The 23,190-nt window shown below is 36.7% G+C and overlaps 1 protein-coding gene across 1 annotated transcript; it reads right to left on the minus strand.

Annotated features, from left to right (window-relative positions):
- Positions 1-1,491: 1,491 nt before the first annotated feature.
- LOC112045512 (ubiquitin-conjugating enzyme E2 G2) lies at positions 1,492-23,111 on the minus strand. Its single transcript, XM_024081712.2, has 5 exons — positions 22,777-23,111; positions 15,761-15,842; positions 11,654-11,772; positions 9,984-10,124; positions 1,492-6,587 (listed from the first exon to the last, which is right to left on the minus strand). The coding sequence occupies exons 1-5, from the start codon at positions 22,820-22,822 to the stop codon at positions 6,463-6,465; spliced, it is 513 nt and encodes a 170-aa protein (XP_023937480.1). The 5' UTR covers positions 22,823-23,111; the 3' UTR covers positions 1,492-6,462.
- Between the last annotated feature and the right edge of the window lie 79 nt (positions 23,112-23,190).

The raw sequence follows: 23,190 nt of genomic DNA on the forward strand, positions 1-23,190 counted from the left end.
TTAACTAAAGTGTTCTTGTGTTCATTTATACTATTTCAAATTTTAAAAAAATTTATGTATGTATGCTGATTTTATTGTAAAGACCATTTTTGTTACGCCCTGGCTGAATCATGTGTTCTCGTGTAACTGTACTTAATCACTAATTTAATTTCTTTCCATTGATTTTTGTATTATCATCCATTTGTAAATACCTTTTCCATTCACGTTCAATTATTTCACTAATGTACATATTTTGATTTCATTGTAGGGACCATTTTTGTTCATGTGTTCATTTGTACACTTTAATTAATGAATAATTTTAATTATTTTACCATTTAAAATTTTAATAACTTTAATAATTTTACAATGTATCTTAACGTGTCACGTGTTCATATAAATGATTCTATAATCGAACTAATATGTAGATAACTATCTTTTAGCCTTATTTTATTTATAGTTTTATTGTATATATATAAGTATATGTGTGTATGTGTATACGTATATATGGGTATTTGTGTATATATGTGTATGTGTGTGTATGTATGTAGGTGTATATATATATTTATATATATTATACTCTATTTATTATAACATAATCATCGTACCGTAATATTCTATTAATTATCTTTTATTTTTATCTAACACTTATGATTATTTTATTATTAATACAGTTTATCTGTCATCCATTCCACTTATACTTATAATGTAATTCTCCACACTTATTTCATTCACCTATCTTACACATTTTGCAACATCTCGGAGTATCCCATTAGCACTGAGGTGTTGCAATAACACCATCCACTCCGTTGGTTTTTTTTTAGTGGGTATTCCAGTCGCTTCACGGCTGGCGAGTCCCACATACCCGCCCTGAAATAAGACAGTAATCCTGTCTTATTTCAGGACGGGATGCGTAAATGCATTTTTCTGACCAACGTTAAAAAAAAAAAAAAAAAAACCTAACCTAACCTAACCCGACCCGACCCGACCCGACCCGACCCGACCCGACCCGACCCGACCCGACCCGACCCGACCCAACCTTACAATATAGTCATTTTTGCAGACAGCATGCATTATTGAAGATGAGAGGATGTAGGATTTAGTCGATTTCTTAAATGCTTTTATGTTGTTTAACCCCTTAATGGAGTTCGCAGATTGTTATATAACTGAGCACCCTCACATAATATGTAAATAAGTAGCCCGCTTTGCTGGTAATTTATTATATTAAATATTTTCACACTGTAACCTTAAACTTATTTTGATTAAATATCATTTTGAGCTCAGACTTGTTTCACTATAATTCCTTGACAGTAGACACGCTCAGTAACCTTCTCGAATCAAATCAATCATAAACCGTCACGTATAAATTGGCTCAGCCAGCAAATTCCAGCGTGTTGAGCAATCACGAGTGACTCGCGGACCAAATTAAGTTAGTGTTAATTTGGTCCACGGTCATAAGCAATGGGGTATTGTTCGTTCAACTGGCTTCGCGAGAACACCAATAAAATTACCGTGTAAGTATTAAAATATTCATTTATTTATTAAAAGTATATTATGTATATAAATATAAAACATTTCCAAGTTGCATGATTAATTAACAATGTTAAAACATAATAAATAGTTACTGATAATAATTACTAATATTTCATTAATTAATTAACTTATAATGATATTTCAGCAAACAATATGAAATATTATTTATTAATTAATAAATAAATATGAATATATTGTAATGAACATTCTCTTACTACTGTTTGTGTACAGTGTACATGTACTCAGCCATTTTTCAACATATTTATAGTTTTTATACCTCGTTGGATAGCTAACAAAACACACTTGTTTTTAAACTGCTAAGCTGATGATAAAGTAACTAGGTATTTTTTGAAATAAATTTGCATTTAATCATAGAATACAGAAAAACATGGAAAAAATTTAGATTCTCTAAATCATGAATCAAAAACAGTACGACATTTCTGTTCTTTTTGTATTATTATTATTATTATGTAATAGATTATTACCAAACTAATAACACCAAAAACGACCACTACATACGTAAGTTTCATTTTATAATCCACCATTATTTTTCGAAATCGGTACATTTTTGCCCCATATAAGCTAATGCAATTTAATAGCTAATAATCTTAATCCTAAAGGAATCGCTATGAATTTCAAGTGACCCTGTATATTACGTATGAATTGTTATTAATAAATAAATAATAATTCATATTGTTTGCTGAAATACCATTTTTATAAATATAATTTTTTACACTATAATTTATCTACTTAGGTATAATAAAACAGAAGCAGGTCCATTCTGTACATTGAAGATACCTTTTGTTGGAAGATAATAATATAATCGATACTGAAGCTAAAAATATTTTTTTTTTTAATTTTTTGTCTGTCTTTATTTTTGTTGACACGATGAAACTGTTGAGTGAATTCAATGAAACTTGGCACGATTTGAGATTATAATACGAAGAAGGTGTAGGATACTTTAGTCACGAAAAAAAATCATAAGGGGTGTAATAGAGGTTGAAAGTTTCTATGGAAAGTCTTCATTTTACTTCTAAAGGGCTAAAAAGGGGTGTAAATTTTTTTAATTTAAATCGGTCATGTTATGAGTTATATTTTTGTGAAATGGTTAGTGCACTAATTGTTATATAAAATATAAATATATAATAACTAGAAGGGGACGAAATAGGGGTTGAAAGTGTACATCTATATTCACACGAACGGAGTCGCGGGTGTCCGTCCGTTACGTTATTTTGATTTAACACTTAGCGTCCCATTATTATATACTCGTAGGATACTCGCAAGATGTTATAACAAAATAAAATATACTATAGGGGGTTGTTATCGGTGTTGGTGTAAGGTCCCAAATGACGACCTTCACCGAGCTGGTTATTGAAAGAAAAATGTTATATATATAAATATGTCAATATAGTAGATTATGAAACGCTTGCATAGTTAGAGTCATTAAAATATGAGTGCATTTGTAAGATGTACAAGGCGGGATCTGTAACCACCATTCGTGCTCTACTTTACCTAATGCAATTTATTTTTCAAATCATGAAAACTTGGTAACATTTGTTGTACATTTCCACGACTTTAAGGGTAAAAGATTGATAGTTGTGTTTGTAACATTTTCTTTTATAACAGGCAGAGTTTTTTCAACAGGAGAGCTATACTAGAGCATATTTCGGTGTAAACTCGATATAAACAACCACTCATTTAAAAAAAAAACAAACATTGTACAAATAAGAAAAGGTGAAAAAGTTTACTTTTAAATTAATTTAAATTTACATAAGTAATACTTTTATACTGTTATCTGTTATAAATGATCCTGTAATATGAAAGAAAATGCTTAAATTAAAAGGTATCATTTTATAGTACATTCTTGGCAACCATCACTGAATGATCGGACATATTTTATTTTCAGTTTGGTGGGTACGTAACGTTTGCTTCTATTGTCATCAATTGTCAAACTGAATATTTGTATATAATTATGGGGAGCTCTAAGTAAATAACAATTGTTTAGAGCTCCCCAACCCCATGTGCTAAGTAATAATATTTAAATATTGTAATGTATTTAATTACGCAGTTGTTCCGTAATATTACATTACGGCATTACGGTAAACCGCACGGTTCAGAGCCCCCGCTCACTTGCACTTTTAGTTGGCCGACCAAATCGGCCGAGTATAGAACGGGTATAGCGATATATGACAGACCCACCCAGACAGACCATCTCACCAACTAAATCGTCCAACTAATAATAAAGACGTTTGTTGAGTTTAATATAAAATCTAAATTTGACTAAATTAAATGAAAAAGTCCTAGTTATAAAATAATGTAAGTTAAGAAAGTTAAGTTACCGATAAGTTATAAAAAAAATAATTTGATTGCCAAATTTTGGAATTTACCACAATTATGGATGTTTTGTCATACCCTAACATAATAACCCTATAGTTGTACTAACAATTTTATCATCTATATACCATGTCATCAATCTATAAATTGCATTATCCTGTGATTATTAGGTAACCGAAAAAGCTAAAGCTAAAAAAAGTGAAAATTTAGTTGTTATCCGTTTACAAGTAAAAAAATAATACTTAAATGTAAACATTTTTGACGGCCTCCGGCCTTTTTCCTTCTGCGACGTTGTTCAACGGAGCGTTCACGAGTGCTGGGTATGCTTTTCAATATTTTCTATTGTTTGAATAGCGCGCACCTTTTTTAATGAAATGGATTTTATATAGGGGTTTTTCATTTACAAGTAAGTATATTTATTAATGATTTTCGTATTATGACGATCATAGATCAAAAATTAATCATCATTAGTGAAATAATCAACAATTAAGAGATTATTGATTATTTCATAATTATTCACTTAATTGTTGATTATTGCATAATATAGAATTAAAACCAAAGCCATGTTTTAATTCGTGTTGGCAGGGGTAAAAAAATCACGATTCTTTGATAATAAGTAGTAAAATTTAGTAAGTGTCATAAACAAAATCCACACTCAATACTTTTTTGTCTAAATGATATATTTGATTTACAAATAGTAGCTAGTTGCCACCCTACCGGCAAAGACGTACCGTCAAGTGATTTAGCGTTCCGGTACGATGTCGTGTATGCCATGTTTTTGCCCATGCCCATGTTTGCCTAAAATGCCCATGTTAAAAATGCTCTAAAATCCAATTTAATGTCTATACCACAATTTATCAAAACCGGTTCAGTGGTTTAGCCATGAAATGGTAACAGATAAACAAATTTCACGCGGACGAAGTCGCGGTCATCAGCTAGTTTATTCCAATATACTTCTGCGCTCAGTTAATCTAACGAAAACCATAAGTAGGATATTCCTTATTTCAGATTTGGGTATTTTATGCACACGTATAGTGAAAGCATTGCTATTTGTGGGTAAACATGTAGCGCACGGTAGTTAACTTTACATTCGGGATTGTAGCACGAACGCTCATTTATTGGGGTCTGTTCAACTTTTGGTGCCACTACCCTATACTAATTAAACTCGTCCAACTAAATTGTAAACGTTTGCAATTTAGTTGTCCGACAGTCCGCCAACTAAAAATTGTCAGTGAGCGGCCACCATTACCAGCCGTCTAAAAACGAACGGTATTTTTTTAAAATTTTGGCAAAGTTTTTAAGTTAGAAAATTGCTCAACATTTTATGAATAACATTAACTTTGTGAGATAAAATATAATAAATAAACGTTTAATTCTTTTATTTTAATAATTTTGACAATAAATGACAACAATTTTATCTATAACAAGAACACAAAAATATTAATTTACTTGTTTAGTAGTTTTTCGGTGCAATGACCTAAGAAAAAAAAACGCTGGTGTGTGCACTTCGCTATCTGTGATTATTTTAATTTTAAAATATGAAGTAGTGATGAATTTATTAATTCAACATCGCTAGAAGTCCCAAAGTAAAGAAAAAGGATACTCTAAGTATTCTGTATATCTAAGGCTACTTTAAGATTGTGTGCCCTCGTGCCCGCTAAATCGACCGATGCATACGTTACAAGCGTATCAAAATTTCATCACATGGAAAACAAGCAAAGATGTAAATTCATTTTCAGAAAATGTGCTCAAGGTGTGTTTCCTTGCAAACATGTCATAAAACGTCGTACGACATACGTGCGCTTCGATAATTACAGCCTCTGCTTCCTTGCTAGCTGTCGCCTACGGCTCTGGCTAGCAATATCGCCTCGGCTGTAATTTTCAACTTACCGCACTATACGTCATAATGTACTATTAAACAGTGTAACCCAACTTTATTGTGTAGAAAATAGACATGAGCTTGACTTTTTGTCTTAAAATCTAAAATCCCCGAGGTCAACAGTAATAAAGTTATATTATAATTATTCTTATTATTATTATTATCTATCTGTGACGGAATACAAAAACATAGATATTAAGTCTACGGGCTCGGTCTAAGGGCTGCAACCCAAATTTTTAATCTATATTACAGTATGCATGCATGAGAATAATCTGTCATGACGATATTTTTTTCATTTCATAACATATAATATTATGACACGAGATTAGATAAATATATTTCAGATGGTTTGACTAAAAACTTTTCACAGACAACCATATACACCACCGTCTTCGTAATGGAATATTTCATAACCCAGACCAGTGCCAGCGACAATGCGACCGTTAACTTGTATAACTCTTCATTAAGCATATGAATGAAAATAACAATAACGACTTGTATCAATAACGAGGATATCAAACATTGTTACTAACTGTAATTTATATATTTGAATGTTATGTATAATTACAGAACTCGAGCTCCTCACGAAAAATTAACTTGACAGTAAACAACTGTAAAAATGCTTCACGGATCCTGGACCAATATATTTATTGACATACGAGTATTTGATGCGATATGAAAACTTTTCATCCAACACCCGTCTCGGTGAAGGTCGTCACATTGAGACGCTCCACTTGGTGCTATTCGGCGGGAGGCAAGCCGAGCGTCTTTCGAACCAGTCGTTTTGCTATCTTGTTGAACTGTTCGCGATCTTCCCTCCACAATTTCGCTGCGTCTACATTCGCTCCGCTTTCGTCGTTCGGTTCTGCAAAACGATTGTACTCATTCACTGTACGCCGAGGTCGACCCGCGCGTCCGGCAGACACCCCGCGTTCAGTGGGACCGCACGAGCGAGTCGGCCGACAGCCCGACGGTGGCGTCCGGGCGTGTAGACCAGTGGCACTTCGATTCTCTTTCTACAAACGCTGACGCTTCGAAAACTAGAAAAATGTATGAGAATGGCAGATCCGATCGACGACTTGATCACGTGACCTGTCGATACCAAATTGTAGGAAATTTTTAAAATTTGGGTTTCTAAACGCACGATCTTTAGGTACAGGGCACGATGAGTTCTCGGTTGCCATGGATCGCTTCAAAGTCGGCATTGTGGCGATCGATGAAACCTGGCTGCGCTCTGGCGAGGAAGGTCGGGCTCCTTCGGTCCCTGGTTATAGATTCGAACATATTCCTCGTCCGAGTGCTGATCGGAGGGGTCGCGGTGGAGGCGTTGCCTTTTATAGCAGAAGAGGTATCACGACGAGGACACGTTCCTTTCCCGGCATGATACGGTGGAACAAATGTGGATCGGTCTGACTGTAAACTCCCTTGAAATTGCTATAGGAACTGCATATCGACCCCAGTGGCTAAATGTTGATCTGTTTTTAGATGTTCTGCCGCTTTCTAATTATGATCCTGTCATTTTGATGGGAGACTTCAATATAAATTTATTAAGTAATAAAGACACAAAATCAATTAAATTGAACACCTTTTTAGTTATTTACAGTTAACGCAAATAATATCTTCTCCTACTCATTTTACAAAAACAAGTGAAACTTTAATCGACGCTATATCTTACTAGATAAAGTGTCATTGTCATCTTGTCGTTTGTAAGACGGAAGATGTTCATAAAGCCGTTAATTTGATCGAATAGCGGAACCCTTTAAAGTCAAAATTTATTTTATTTGGTACAATTAAACAATTACATAAAGTCAATTTGGAGCATGTCAATATTTCTATTAGGGGTAACACTTTGGAGCGAGTTTCCCGAGCGCGCGAGTTAGGTCTACTTATGGATTCTGGCCTTAGGTTTGAGGATCATGTGGCACAGGTAGTACTTAATTGTTTTTATCGGCTAAAAATCATTTATAATGTCCGTGATTACCTCTCTCAGTATGCATCTGCATATGCAATTCGTTGAATCTTTGGTACTGTCAAAGCTCAACCATGCAGATTGTGGACAGACATGATTGTGTTTGGTCTTGGAGTTCTTTGTAGAACCGAGCGCTTAATACAACGAGTACAAAATGCTTGTGCTCGTTTCTGTTTTAATGTCCCGCCAAGAACTCATATTACCCCATTTTTGAACAATAACACTGTTATAAAAATGAGAATTAGAAGAACGTTACATTTAGCGTGTTTACTTTTTGGGGTTATTAAAGACGGTAAACCGATGTATCTTCTTAATAAACTCACTTGGGCGGATGACTTACTCCGCTACTAAATGCTGGAACAATATTCAGCCACGAATAAAAAAAATCTAAATTTACTTTCAAAAAATTATATTATAGCAATATGATGGGACCTTTTTCTAGGTTATGCCACATATCACAGGGTATTTATTATTCTAAGATAATTGTGATGTGTGGCATAATGGTAGCAATAAAGATATTTTCTTTCTTTCTTTATTTCATTCCTATATATTTTTGAAGTTTCAAAGCGTTTGCAATCGCAAAAAGAGAACCTGAGGCGGCGGCGAGCGGCCGACTCGTGCGGTGGCGATGCGGGGAGTGGCCGCAGTGACGTGCGACCTTTCGTAGCGGTAAGTATCGCAGGACAAGAAATCAGATGCCAGTAACAAAACAAAGATTGCTAAAACTGCATTAAAATCCGTTGAATATCAGAATTCCTTAAAAGGTCTAAGTGAACATCCAGCGGAAACTATTTCATTTTATACTATGTAATGATTATGAAGGAAATATTCTATACGAAGTATTTTTTAGCCACTCGTAGCCCTAGGGGTCGTCTCCCGGCGCGTGCAGGATGGAGATACAGACTAGAAGTGGGTATGACAATAGTCCTCTCGGTGATGAGTCCGGCCCCTTCACCGTAGAGCTATTGAGGCTTCAACGGTGTGTGCAATGCTCACCGGCCAGCATGCTGACGACCGACAGCAGGATCTTCTCGACGCTCTGCACCGGGGACCAACGCTCCGCGCTGCACTCGTAGCCCTAGGGGTCGTCTCCCGGCGCGTGCAGGATGGAGATACAGACTAGAAGTGGGTGTGACAATAGTCCTCTCGGTGATGAGTCCGGCCCCTTCACCGTAGAGCTATTGAGGCTTCAACGGTGTGTGCAATGCTCACCGGCCAGCATGCTGACGACCGACAGCAGGATCTTCTCGACGCTCTGCACCGGGGACCAACGCTCCGCGCTGCACTCGTAGCCCTAGGGGTCGTCTCCCGGCGCGTGCAGGATGGAGATACAGACTAGAAGTGGGTATGACAATAGTCCTCTCGGTGATGAGTCCGGCCCCTTCACCGTAGAGCTATTGAGGCTTCAACGGTGTGTGCAATGCTCACCGGCCAGCATGCTGACGACCGACAGCAGGATCTTCTCGACGCTCTGCACCGGGGACCAACGCTCCGCGCTGCACTCGTAGCCCTAGGGGTCGTCTCCCGGCGCGTGCAGGATGGAGATACAGACTAGAAGTGGGTATGACAATAGTCCTCTCGGTGATGAGTCCGGCCCCTTCACCGTAGAGCTATTGAGGCTTCAACGGTGTGTGCAATGCTCACCGGCCAGCATGCTGACGACCGACAGCAGGATCTTCTCGACGCTCTGCACCGGGGACCAACGCTCCGCGCTGCACTCGTAGCCCTAGGGGTCGTCTCCCGGCGCGTGCAGGATGGAGATACAGACTAGAAGTGGGTATGACAATAGTCCTCTCGGTGATGAGTCCGGCCCCTTCACCGTAGAGCTATTGAGGCTTCAACGGTGTGTGCAATGCTCACCGGCCAGCATGCTGACGACCGACAGCAGGATCTTCTCGACGCTCTGCACCGGGGACCAACGCTCCGCGCTGCACTCGTAGCCCTAGGGGTCGTCTCCCGGCGCGTGCAGGATGGAGATACAGACTAGAAGTGGGTATGACAATAGTCCTCTCGGTGATGAGTCCGGCCCCTTCACCGTAGAGCTATTGAGGCTTCAACGGTGTGTGCAATGCTCACCGGCCAGCATGCTGACGACCGACAGCAGGATCTTCTCGACGCTCTGCACCGGGGACCAACGCTCCGCGCTGCACTCGTAGCCCTAGGGGTCGTCTCCCGGCGCGTGCAGGATGGAGATACAGACTAGAAGTGGGTATGACAATAGTCCTCTCGGTGATGAGTCCGGCCCCTTCACCGTAGAGCTATTGAGGCTTCAACGGTGTGTGCAATGCTCACCGGCCAGCATGCTGACGACCGACAGCAGGATCTTCTCGACGCTCTGCACCGGGGACCAACGCTCCGCGCTACACTCGTAGCCCGTCGGGTCGTCTCCCGGCGCGTGCAGGATGGAGATACAAACTCTGCCGTCCGCGTATACTACAACCAAATGATACTCCTTCAGTTTCACACATACACGCCTCTATCTATACACCTCATTCTCTACACGGTGGCTTTGTACAATTCGCGCATTTACGACTATAGCCAGCCCTCAAGAACTAATTTTTATCAAATCACTAGCGGACCCGGTCAAGCTTCGCTTTGACTAATGTGCGCTTCTTCCCTACCCTTCCCTTCTCCCACCCTACATTTAGCGAGTCTGTAATTCTTCAGCAAGGTGTTGTCACCTTTTTTAAAGAACAGAACCACCACGCTCCTGTGCCACGCCTAGGCGTCGTGCCTTGGTGAATTGACGGAATGGAACAATCGCTGAAAGACTTTAAGTATCGGTTTTACACCCGCTTTGAGGAGTTCTGATGTGATTCCGCCAAATTGTCAACAGGCTATTGAGTAGTCGTGTATAACTGTCCATAGAACTTCTCGACCTCACTTAATATCTCGGGCTTTGAAGAAATCAGATTAGCCTGTTTGGTATTCAAACGCGTCAACTGCCTCTCTCCAATAGACTCTTGCGAAAACTTTCAAGTCTCGATTGTTTTCGATCGCATTTTTAATACGCTCGTTATTGAATTTTCGCAAGTCGCTGCGACTTAAGAGATCTGTTTATTAATTCGTCGGTATTCTGACGCATCTGCTGAAGACTGTAAATCTCGTTTCTTGTCTCTTTACCATGAGCTTAAGTGTTTGGACTGAGAATCTTTTGGTTCTTTTTGTACGGTGTGTCTTGAAGAACTCACATACAACCGAATGAACAGTTTCCACCAACCTGTTGTTCAGATCGTCCACAGTATTGCAATCTGCTAGGCAATCAAAGCGGTTCTGCAATTCTAGTTGAAAGGGCTCGGGGTCTTGAATAAGGGGACGAGTAGGTCGGGGCGTAGACTTCACTAGTCGATACCGTTCACGCTGAATGTTGATATTCAACGTGCCTCTAACCATTCGGTGATCACTGCCAGTTTTCACCCTGTTGATCACGGAAACATCGTTGAATATATGCCGTGTTAGACAAGATGAAGTCAATCTCGTTCCTCGTGGAACCATCGGGTTTCATCCAAGTCCATTTCCGCTATGGTGGCTTCTTGTAGAAGGAGTTCTTATCATTTTTATGTATTCTTCCGTTGCCCATTGCCAAATTGGCCCACTCTGTACTCTCGTTCGCCCAGTTTTGCGTTAAAATCTCCCATCACAACATTGTAATAAGAATTTGAGGATGTCTTTAGAAATATCCTCAGTCAGCGCAGAGATAGATTACTCGCGCCGGCGTCCGACATCGGCCTGAGGCATTTCATAATCTAGCCGGACCGGATATATCGCCATTCGTCGGTCGCCAGAGCCTCGGCGGTCCATCTGCGGGGTGCACCGATAGTCAAAGCTCATACACCTATTCTCTCCGAGATCTATTCTATATACCTATAACACCCAGCACTGTGGTCACTGAAAATCTCAAGTCAACATTAACCAACCTCAGGTATTAGGTAGGTACCGATGCTGATGAAATATTTACTTACTATTGGGGTGGAACATTTCACACACGAATTGCATCTTTGGTGGACTCAAGGGGTAGTCTGGCGGAAAAAGGAGCTTGGCGGGAAATATGCCACCTTCGAAACATGTGCCTTCCGGGCCTCTGCAAAGATAATAATACGATTAAAGAATAGAATAGAAGAACTTTATTTGTTAGCACAACAAACATTGGAGCAGCAATGGCTCTAAGCTCAAATGATTTCTTATCATATACCTACTGGGAAAACGGTGTTAATAATAACAGTGTATTGATAGCGCAAATAAGATGCACACGAGCACTTTGTCAACTATGTATACGAGACAGTTGTAGGCCGTACTTCCAAAAACTAGACACACTAACGGTAACTGACTAACTTATGAAGTACTTATGTTTGTAGTTAATAACAAAAAAATGTTTATACCATATGAAAATGATTATTATTATTATTACTATTGAATATCATTTGGATTGTCCACACTAATTATTTAATAATAAAATTCTGTAAAATGTATATTGTAAATATTAAATGAAGTCTAGTTAGTATTTCAAGTAATTTAGCAACACATAGTAATTTGCATGTCAAACAGGCAAGATTCATAATATACAATTTGCATCCACCTACCACCTGTACACATGTATCTGCAAATAAATATATTGATTGATTGATCTTTTTAAAAGGAAATAGTGATGGGCTTAAAATAGGCTGATGATGACTTTACTACTTCTGAGATTTTTGAATTGAAAACTTCTTTAGCCGCGTTGGGCACTTTTTGGTAGAGGAAAATCTTATAGGTTCGCGTCACTGAATAATTTCTTTGAAAACTTTTAGTACTTTATATGTTTACAGCTATATATCTGACGCATAGTGCTGTGCATATCTTGAAGTGAAATTAAAAGGATTTAGTGAAAACAATAGTATGTACCTATATACTGTACATTATTGGAATAGTGTATTGGTTCATTATTGTTATTTGTATATTTTAATTATTGTTATTTGTATATTTTAATTATTGTTATTTGTATATTTTAATTATTGTTATTTGTATATTTTAATTATTGTTATTTGTATATTTTAATTAAAGAATCATTGCGCAGTAATATATTTTAGTAAAAAATGATAATAATATATTTGACTTGCACATCTGTTGCTCGTAGTCGCAATAGATGTAAAAACCAGAATGATGTTGACTCAGAATACAGAAAACCACCAGAAGGAATGATAGCGCAAAGAAGTGAAGCCATTTAAACTACACATTTTACGATTACTCACTCTGTGTTTGTCGTGTTGTTTGACGTGCTATACAGGTGACAAATTTAAATAAATTAAGCCGTCTTGTGCTATTCCTTCGTGTAAAAATGCCGTTGGTAAAAAAAAGAAACTGAATAGGATCACATTTCACGTGTAAGTAGCACAAATAAATATTCTTATGTTAAAATAATGAATAATTTTTACGTGAATTTAGTTGTCATAGAAACCGATGACTTCATTTCAAGTGTTGCCAATGTAATTGTTTTGATTTTCCCTACTTTTAATTTCAATTCAAGGATTTGTTATTTATGTAAAATATTAATCAACTAAATAGGTAGGCATAGGTTCCGGCAATTAAGTTGAAATAAAATTGTGGTAATCAGCGCAGATAAAGAAAGTGTAAAATAATCTTAAAGCTTATTTTACAAATAACAATGGCGTGTTATATTATAATAAGTTCGTTCGTTCTTGTCTGTTTGTGTGTTTGTCTGCACATTTGTTTGTTTTCGTGTGCTTGTTTGGACTTTTGTTTGTTTGTGTACCTACTTGTTTGCTTGTTTGTTTGAGCAAGAGGATTAAATAAAATATTTTTATCTTCAAAACACATTCTTAAAAGATATTAAACCAATTCAATGGCCTTATTTATACTTGAATTTTAAGAGACATAAAAATTAGAGAAAAAAGACGAGATAATAATAACTGTGCACACGATTGAAATACATATTTATAATAATAATATAATATAATTATATGGAATATATAAAATTATTATTGTAAATATGTAAATCTTTAGTTTGTTAGTTGATAAGTTTTATAATAACCGTCTTATTATATCTATTATTTATTTGTCCTTGTCTTAAATTTTTTAGAGTTCATTTTCTTGCTGACTCTTAGCAATCACTAGAAAACTGGTCCCACTGTTTTTATTATTTACCATACAAGTTAACATTTAATGTGATGAACTGTACACTTATTGTTTTCCTTTTAACATTATAAATTTTTACCACAAAATAGGGAAAAATTTAACAGCCTCATGTACTAGCAACATTACGCGGGTGAGAATTGCGACGAGTGCAGGCTGTTGTGTACAATTTTTGGACACACTGCGCACTATAGAATGACATCTAAACGTGGCTTCTGGTGGTTTTCTGTATTCTGAGGATGTTGATAATGTCAATTGAACATTATATTATAAAACTTCAAGGTTAATACAAAAAAATGTAAGTTTTCAGTTCTATCGGCACTCGTACAAATGGCATTTGGTATTGCACTGGTAGAGATCCGTCATTAGAACTATATACCCACATCTGTTATTGGATTGTGATTGCAAATAAATAAGATTCTATTCACGTAGCATCTTGGCACACAGGTTGCCTAGGTAAATAGTTAAATTGCGACCAAACAATAAAAAAATATCAAATTTTTAAGTGAAAATTTTTGGTCTACTTTCCTCATTTGTTATTTAAAAAACAAAACTGAAAACGTATCGGTCACCGTTGGGAAAAAAATCCGTTACCAAACCGGAGTTTTAATTAATTCCCTCAGTCAGTCAGTCGCCAACCCCATTCCTGAGGCAGAGGTCTATGTATCGGTAGACGATTGAAATCGACGCTTCTTCAATTGCTATGGTCACAATGACGGTATCGGTGCCCTCAAAAGCCTACTTTAATTCCGATTTTTGTAAAATAGCGGCAAACAACTTCATATAAATCTATACTAATATTATAAAGAGGTAAAGTTTGTAAGTTTGTAACATTCTTTGTAAGGGGTAATCTTCGGAACTACTAATTCGATTGCGAAAATTCTTTCACCAGTAGAATGATGCGTTATCGAGGAGTGCTATAGGCTATATTTTATACTAGCGGACGCCCGCGACTTCGTTCGCGTGAAATTAAGTTTTTCACAAATCCCGCGGGAACCATGGACTTATCCGGGATGAAAAGTAGCCTATGTGTTAATCTAAGAAAATCTATTTTAATTCCAAATTTCAACCAAATCGCCGCAAAATTGATAAAGTTTCATACAAACTTTCATCCTTTATTTTGTCCCCTTGGGGATAGAATTTATCAAAATCCTTACTTAGCGGATGCCTACGTCATAACATCTGCCTGCATGCCAAATGTCAGCCCGATCCGTTCAGTGGTTTGGGCTGTGCGTTGATAGATCACTATGTCAGTCGGTCGCACCTTGAATTTAATACATTTAGATTGTAAGAGGTAACGTTTGTGTGGTTGTAGGGGTTAATCTCTGGATCTACAGAACCGATTTTGAAAATTCTTTCACTGATAGAAAGCTACGTTATTTGCGAGTGTCATAGGCAATGTTTTTACCCCGTTTTCTTTCGGGAACACGAACTATGTAGGTGAAACCGTGGGGCATCTTTTAGCGGTATTTTTACGTCTTTTAGAAATTTTGTATTATCTCCGAAACTATATGACTATAATTAACATACTGACATATTGTAAATCTTATCTCTATTATATCCTCTTGATTATTAAGTAATTTATTTTGATAAGGATTTAAGTTAAGTTGTGTAAATAATGACGTAAACCTTAGTCTATGATTTAAATAATTTATTAAAGTACAAAAGGTACTATATCTGCTAAAATATAGAAGATAGATATATGCTGTCGCGACATTTTTTGTAGAAAATAATGTATTCTTCAAAGTTGTAGTACATTATTTTATTCTAACAATTTTTTTGAAAATATAATGTAGCCTATAGCCTTCCTCGATAAATGGGCTATCTATCACTGAAAGTATTTTTTAAATCGGACCAGTAGTTCCTCAGATTAGCGCGTTCAATCAATCAAACAAACTAACTCTAATATTTCTAATGACGAATCTTAGACCATTACGTACGCTATGAGAGCCTCCCACTCGAAAAAGTTTTCTTCGTTAACGGGACCAGCAATGATCCCTTCAGGTGGATTGAGTGTCAGTTCTGTAAGCAAAAACAAGACACGTACAGTGTTTTTGTAAGATATAGGGTAGGGGTAGGGGAGAGTAGAGGTAGAGTAGGGGTAGGGTAGGGATAGAGAAGTGCACATAAGTCAAAGCGAAGCTTGACGGAGTCCGCTAGTAGTATACAGAAAAAAATAGTTTTTGTAAAAGCTGGTCAGTAACTACTTTTAATAACCTCGTTATAGATACGAATTGGGAGGAGGGTAGTTTACCAAAAGTTGTAACTAACCAGATTTTTTTTTACTGTTGCTTAATTAATAGTTATACAACTTAGCAGCCACAATGTTTCACAACTTGCGTGGTACATTGTCTCGTTCCGACGCTCAGAAATTTTTGAGCGTCGCATCAAGATAAAGTTAGTTACGGAAATTAACTGGATAGTAATCACTTGTAAATTTGTCGGCACTCCACTATATATTTTAATGAAATTGCATGTAAAAGGAATTTACAAGTACTTGGCTTGTAAAATCCTTTTACGTTTAAATATATTATTATGGTAGAGATAATTCTGTTCATAGGCGTCAAAACGCCGAGAATAGTTCGTTAGTAGTAGTAGTAAATTTGACCCTGTGGCTTAGGAATTCTTACTGATATTTTAGTTAATAAATTCGGTGAGTCAACAGTACATTTAACAGATTATGTAAAAAAGATAGATCCATAAGTTTTCTACGGTCAGACAGGGTGAGTGTAAGACATAAATTAGAAAAGTTGCTAGGCGTTAACATTACAGTAAGTGTTGTCGCCAAAACTAGCATGACGTAAGAAGTAAAAGAGGTGGTGTCGTGCTTGGAGATATGAATATAGTATACCATGTAGCGAACCATGACTATTTGATAGGTGCGCTGCAAACGAGAGGTGGTGCATTCGCTGTATAAGCCTTTTACTGTCTAAGAAGAGGACTACATCCCACCGACAGATACCGACTGGGACTTAGCAAACAGCACAGTAACCAAAGACAGGTCAAAGTGGGTGATCAAATCGCCAATCCAAATCCAAATGACTGATGGAAATCTTCCTACTCATACAGTGGAGTGCAGAACGACTGACACTGCGGCTTGTGCTATTATTTAAGGCACATAGATACATCTCACCAATGGAATGGTTAACGTAATTTTCCAGCCAAAACCAGAAAAAGTGTCTACACACAATCAAGATAGTTCAGGCCGATTAACCTAACATCCTTTCTACTAAAAACTCTAGAAAAGCTGGGACACAGAAGCTATAGATAGATTTTTAATATTTATCAATGTCTATGGTCTATGATAGAAATAAAGTAATAAACAGCTGGGAATATGGGAAGTCAACAAAACATTGCAGTCTAAGATCCGATACACGAGTATAACATGACCTTCACCAACCTGATGAAAACTTTTAAATATCTACTTACTTAAATATATTGCCAACGAGTTGCCAAAAAAAATTCATTCAAAAATTTAATTAATGAACAATTTAATTTTTCCTAAGTTTTCACTAATTTGATTAAAAAACATTGCTGCTTGTTAACTATTGGCCCCGCCAGTGTGTCAATAGGGTCTTTGCTTTATACCTTGAAGTGAGACGTATGTCACTTTTTTCTTGCTTCGCTCAACGCTTAAGGATCCAATAACTGGATTAAAAAAATGGAAAGGTAAATACAAGGTATATTGACGCACTAATGATAATAATAATACATTTCTGCTACACAATAAATTAATAATAATAATAAATCGATAATAATAATAAATTTCTGCTACACAAATCCGAAAGTACCACAGACTCCAAAAGCTATAGACCGATTACATGTTTACCCACCATCTATGAGCTCCTTATAACCATTCTGTCATCAAAATTAACGATACATAAAAATGCAAATCATATTTTGGTCCCAACACAGAATGGATGTAAGGCCCGGTCTTGTGGTACAAAAGAACTTCTCCTCATGAACACTGCTATTAGCCAACAGGTTCGGCAAAAAAGAAAAAAATCTCACAGCTACTTGGGTCGACTACAAGTAGGCCTATGATTCAGTGCCTTTCATGAGGGTCATACAGTTGTACAAGGTTGATGCAACACTATGCTCTTTTCTTGAGTCATGTATGAGACAATGCATGACAGTCCTTCGTCGCCCCCGAAACTGTCATTCTCAGATCACTCCATGAAGGCGAGACCTATAAATACCTTGGAATGACAGAAACACTTGGTATTGAGGCAGGGACAGGTAGTGAAGGACCGCTTCTTTGGCCGTCTGGAAAGTCCTAAAAAGTCTTTTATCAAGTGGTAATGAGGTGCGTGTGTTCAATAGCTGGGTCATGCCCTTACTCATATACACTTTTGGCATTCTAAAGTGAACTCAAACAGAACTGTATTCCCTGGACTGTAAAGACAGAGATCATTTTCTCATGATGAATGCGAGTATCTATCAGGATGTTGCTGCAGAGGACAAGGGTCCTACACCGTTATTCCTTGGTAAAGAGAACTTACGCAAGCCTATAGTAATTAGTAACTCAGATTGTGAGGTAATACGGAAGTGCAAGGAGTTGCATGGACAATTTTATAAGGCCCCGACTGGGCCGGACGTAGATCAAATAACATCTGTATCTTGGTTGCAATTCCTCTTTGAGGAAACCGAGGGTTTGGTCTGTGCAATTATAGACAGTTATAAATACCTGAGACTACCGGAAACATAGTATGAAAGATGGCACTCTAGACATTTGTCGAGCGTGTCATCGTTCTGGGAAGTCCCTCAGGCATATTGTATCCGGGTGTTCTCACCTTACTAACGAAGGATACTTGCATAGACATAATCAAGTAGCCAAGATAATCCACCAACAGCTTGCTCTTCGGTATAGCCTTATTGATTCTAAGATGCCTTAGTGTGGTAAGGCTATACTGACTAATAATACGACCCAGCGTTAGTTCTTGAAAATAACAGCATATTGTTCTACTGGGACCGAACGATTATCACAGTCGGGTATATTGTAGCCAATAGACCTGATACAGTGCTAGTAGATCGGTCAGTGCGCCGTGCAATAATTGTTGATATTACTGTTCCACGTGACAATAATCTAGTTAAAGCCATAAAGAAAAAAGTATCAAAATACTTGGACCTTGCTCACGAGATTACCGCCATGTGGAATGTTGAGTCAACTATTATTGTTCCAATAGTTGTTGCAGTCAATGGTCCTATAGCGAAAAGCTTCGAACAACATCTCAAGAAGCTCTCACTTAACTGTTGGATCAAGAGTCGGATACAGAAGGCAAAGAAAGGAAGCGCCGTTTCAAATGATTCTTGAGACAGCGCGTATTGTGAGTAGGTTCCTCACTCTGAGACCCTGACTGCCGGTTGCTTGGACACTCAATTATCCCGCAGAGGAAGGGTTGATTTTTTTTTATTAATTTTTAATAGTGTTTTGTATTATATTTTTATATTAACATTGTTAAAAATTAAAAAAGGACAAATAAATAAATGAGAGTCAAAATAATAATTATAATAATATAGCCTTTCTTCAGAGTTCGTCTGATTGTCCCCTAGGACAAAGGTTTCCAAGCTTTTCCATAATTCTCGATCCCTTGCAGTTTGTGTCCCGTTGCACCCTGACCCACCTGAGATTGACCCACTACTGCACTGAAATGATAGTAAAGTTGATAATATTTTAGGGATGGGAAAAACATAAATCGATAATCTAATTAACATTATATTAGTACAGTCAATATAAGTTAGTAGTTTAGGTTAAAAAGCCTCATACATTTTTACTCCTGCACTGGCTTCAAGTTCATAGTTAAGATTTTCCTGCCTTATTAAATCTTAATGCCTTTCAAATGACTCTCCCCGATCAGAGCAACTTAGTATGATGGATCATGGATGAGCCACTGAAAATCTTGCTATGCATCTGGTGAGGCAATGGGAACAGCAAAATATTTGTTGGATGCAAGGAATTAATATTATGACCTAACAAATGAACAAACTAAAAATGGCTATGTGGTAAGTAGTTGGAGAGGATTACCAACCAAATCTCTCTATAACTTGCTTAAAGACCTTGGCCTCTCTTGTAGTGCAGCTGGTTCTATATTAGAACGAGTATCCAAAACTGCTCTAAGAGGATCTTACCAAATTTGAATAGGTAGGGAGAACAACACGAGCAGAGTAGGGGAGTGTTGATCGATCGTCGAGGAATTCCTTAACCCTACATCCAGTGGTAACAAGTCCTGGACTTTGCTTGGTGTTTTACTCTCTACCTGCATGATGAATCCATGGAACGCTAAGATATTTGTCTCTCTCTCTCTCTGGTCAATGCATAATTATTTAAAGACTGATATCAGCACATCGATTCAATACTTTTCTGCGATACTAAGATTCAAAGTAGTGATTTGATGTTCGATATCAAAAAAAGTATTATATTAAATACTTATATATCGTACGTACCACTGCTGTAGCTGTAAATAAAATGGCAGTAAACATTAAAAGGAAATGAAAATGTGTTTATAATGAGATTTTCATACCCTTCTAGTTCACAGACTTCTGTTTATATATTTCTAAATGATAATTGTGAAGTAGTTTTATTAGATATATGTAGTTGAGAGACATGATATTTTTCAATTTACAATCTTGTAACAATTCTGGGTCTATTTTGGGACATCTCCTTTGTTAGGCAACCCATTGGCAGTGTATTTATTGATGTACAGTGTAAACTCCATATAACTACACTGAAGGGACTGTACATTTTATAGCATTACAGAGAGTTGTCCTTAAATGGAAAGAAGAACAATGTATATGAGTAAAACTTTTTCATCAAATACACTGTGACAAAGTTTGGGTACAACTTAAGATGATTATTCTATGATAACATATTAAGGCCATGACTTCTACTTATTAGCCATGGTCAACAACAGTGTACACAAAAGAATAAATTTCTCAGAAAGTTCATTTTCGTTGCTTACAATCGAGTTTATTACGGGCTAAGCTAGGATAGTAAAGCAACAAAAGAATGTACACAGCTAAGCAGTTTTCACTAATTTTGGCAACTCAAAATGTACTTTTTATTACTTAATTGTTGTTGTTATAGAGAGTGGGTGTAATGTTATACAGGAAGAAAATTTTTTTAGTACCGATATTTTTATATTTTGTACATAAACAAAATTTTTCACGTATTTTTTCTTTATTTTTAACTCAAAAATAACAAAGTTATCGTTAGCTAAAGTTTAAACATTTAAACAGAATTTGAGAGTCACCATATTGCTTTTTGTACCTATTATTTTTTATAATGATTAAAGGTCGTCATTTTTGAGTTGAGTACCGATTTTCCCTTCATACTTTATTTAGGACCATCAATAATGCCTGAAGTGCATGCATAGTAATAATAATAAAAATTATGAACTTTCGAATGGAATAATGAAATACAATAGATGATTATTATTATGCAAACTTTTGCATTAAAGCATGATTCGACTTAAATGCACACGCAAAAAAAAAAAAACAAAAATGCATTTATTTCAAGTAGCCTCAGTATACAAGCACTTTTAATAATAATAATAATAGTTTTTATTTAAAGGTAAAAACCCAGTGTAAAACAAACATAATAATAATAATAAGGACCACATGAAACAACACTGTCTGCAAAATCTAAATCTATAAGATATTCTCACATGGCTTGAATTAATACATCACCGGCTTAGCACCGCCTTCATACTGATCAGCAGGTAGAACATATTATGATGTTATTTTTCGCTTTTTAGTTTAGTGGGTACGTTTTTAGGTTTTGAAGTTGGTTGTATTTTTTTTATTAAAATTTTCTGAAGTACAAATATGGAATGTATATCAGCAGCCTTGCCCCACAACAAAATACCGTAAGACATTACGCTGTGAAAGTACGCAAAATAAACAAGTCTAGCTGTGTCAACATCAGTAAACTGTCTTATTTTTCTCACTGCAAATGCAGCTGAGCTAATTTGACCTGACAGTTTTTCTATATGAGCACCCCACTGAAGTTTAGAATCCAAGGTCACTCCCAGGAAAACTGTGGAATTCTCTATTTCTAGTGTTTCACCATTGATCATTATAGACTTATCTAATTTTATAACAATTGGTAATGAAAACTCAACATATTTAGTTTTCTTTGCATTTAAAAGTAAGTTGTTAACAGTGAACCAATGCGACACATGCGATATGGCACGGTTTACATCGTCGAAATTATCTTTACTTCTGTCACTCTTAAAAATTAGGGATGTGTCGTCAGCAGACAGTACTATCTCACAGATGCCGCTAACATGGTGTGGTAAATCGTTTATGTACACTAGGAATAGAAAAGGACCCAGAATTGAACCCTGTGGGACGTCCATTGTGTTAGACGCAACGGCAGATTGTCTGTCACCGGCCGCCCATCGGCAATTCGGCAGGCGTCCTCAGGGATTTTTCGATCCCCTCACCCCTGCCACCCCTGTCAGCCGAAGCCAAAGCGATATGACTACTGCCGGTATTTCTTTGTCGGCGTCTTACAAAGTGCCGCCAGCAGTTGCGCAGTTTGTTTGGTAATGTGTCCATTATTTTGTTATTTCTGAGACATAAATTGAAAAGAAATTACATAAAATGTATCGAACTGTTTGTAGATTTATGTTCTATTAATGATACATAACCACGAAAAAAAATATCCGCACTAAAGTCCGAATCACCGCGTGTATCATTGTATGAAAAGCAAGCTAAACCAATCAAAGCCACGTGACGTCGACGCTTTAGCGAGGCTGTCGTTACATCGAGTGACATTACATGGAGTTTACACTGTAAGTATTTATTATTTTGTTAGAAAAACATTTAATTTGGTAGACAGGTCCGTTAAGGTCGTTTTGTATTGAGATTCTCTAATCTCGGGATACATTGTATTCTGTGCCCCTACTATTGGAACAAGTGTGTATGTGAATGAGAACATAAATGTAATGCTTACGTTTATATTCGGCCATCAGTCTTCTTAACGCCGACCCAGCCATCATTTGGAATTTGAATTTGGTCCAATTTAATGGGGTTTAAAATTATAATAATCAACAAAATTGAATGACTATGTACAATTTGTTTCTTTACAGTTATTTGTTTCTGGTAATTGTAGCTACCATTATTGTCACCTGTAGATCAAGCTAAATCTATTATGTTATTAATTTATTTTAAAATGTGATATTTACAGCTAGTTTACAAATTTACAATAAAATTAAATTAAAATCGAAGAATAGAAATTGATCAGAAGAGAAATCGAACAGAAAATAAAATCACAAACGTCAAATCGTCAAAGTCAAATCCATTGTCAAATTGTCAATGTCAAACACAAACGACATGAAGTCACATGTGGCAATTCTTTTTCATAAAC

The sequence above is a fragment of the Bicyclus anynana genome, chromosome Z, assembly GCF_947172395.1.
Source record: "Bicyclus anynana chromosome Z, ilBicAnyn1.1, whole genome shotgun sequence".
In the NCBI taxonomy this organism is placed as follows: Eukaryota; Metazoa; Arthropoda; class Insecta; order Lepidoptera; family Nymphalidae; genus Bicyclus; species Bicyclus anynana.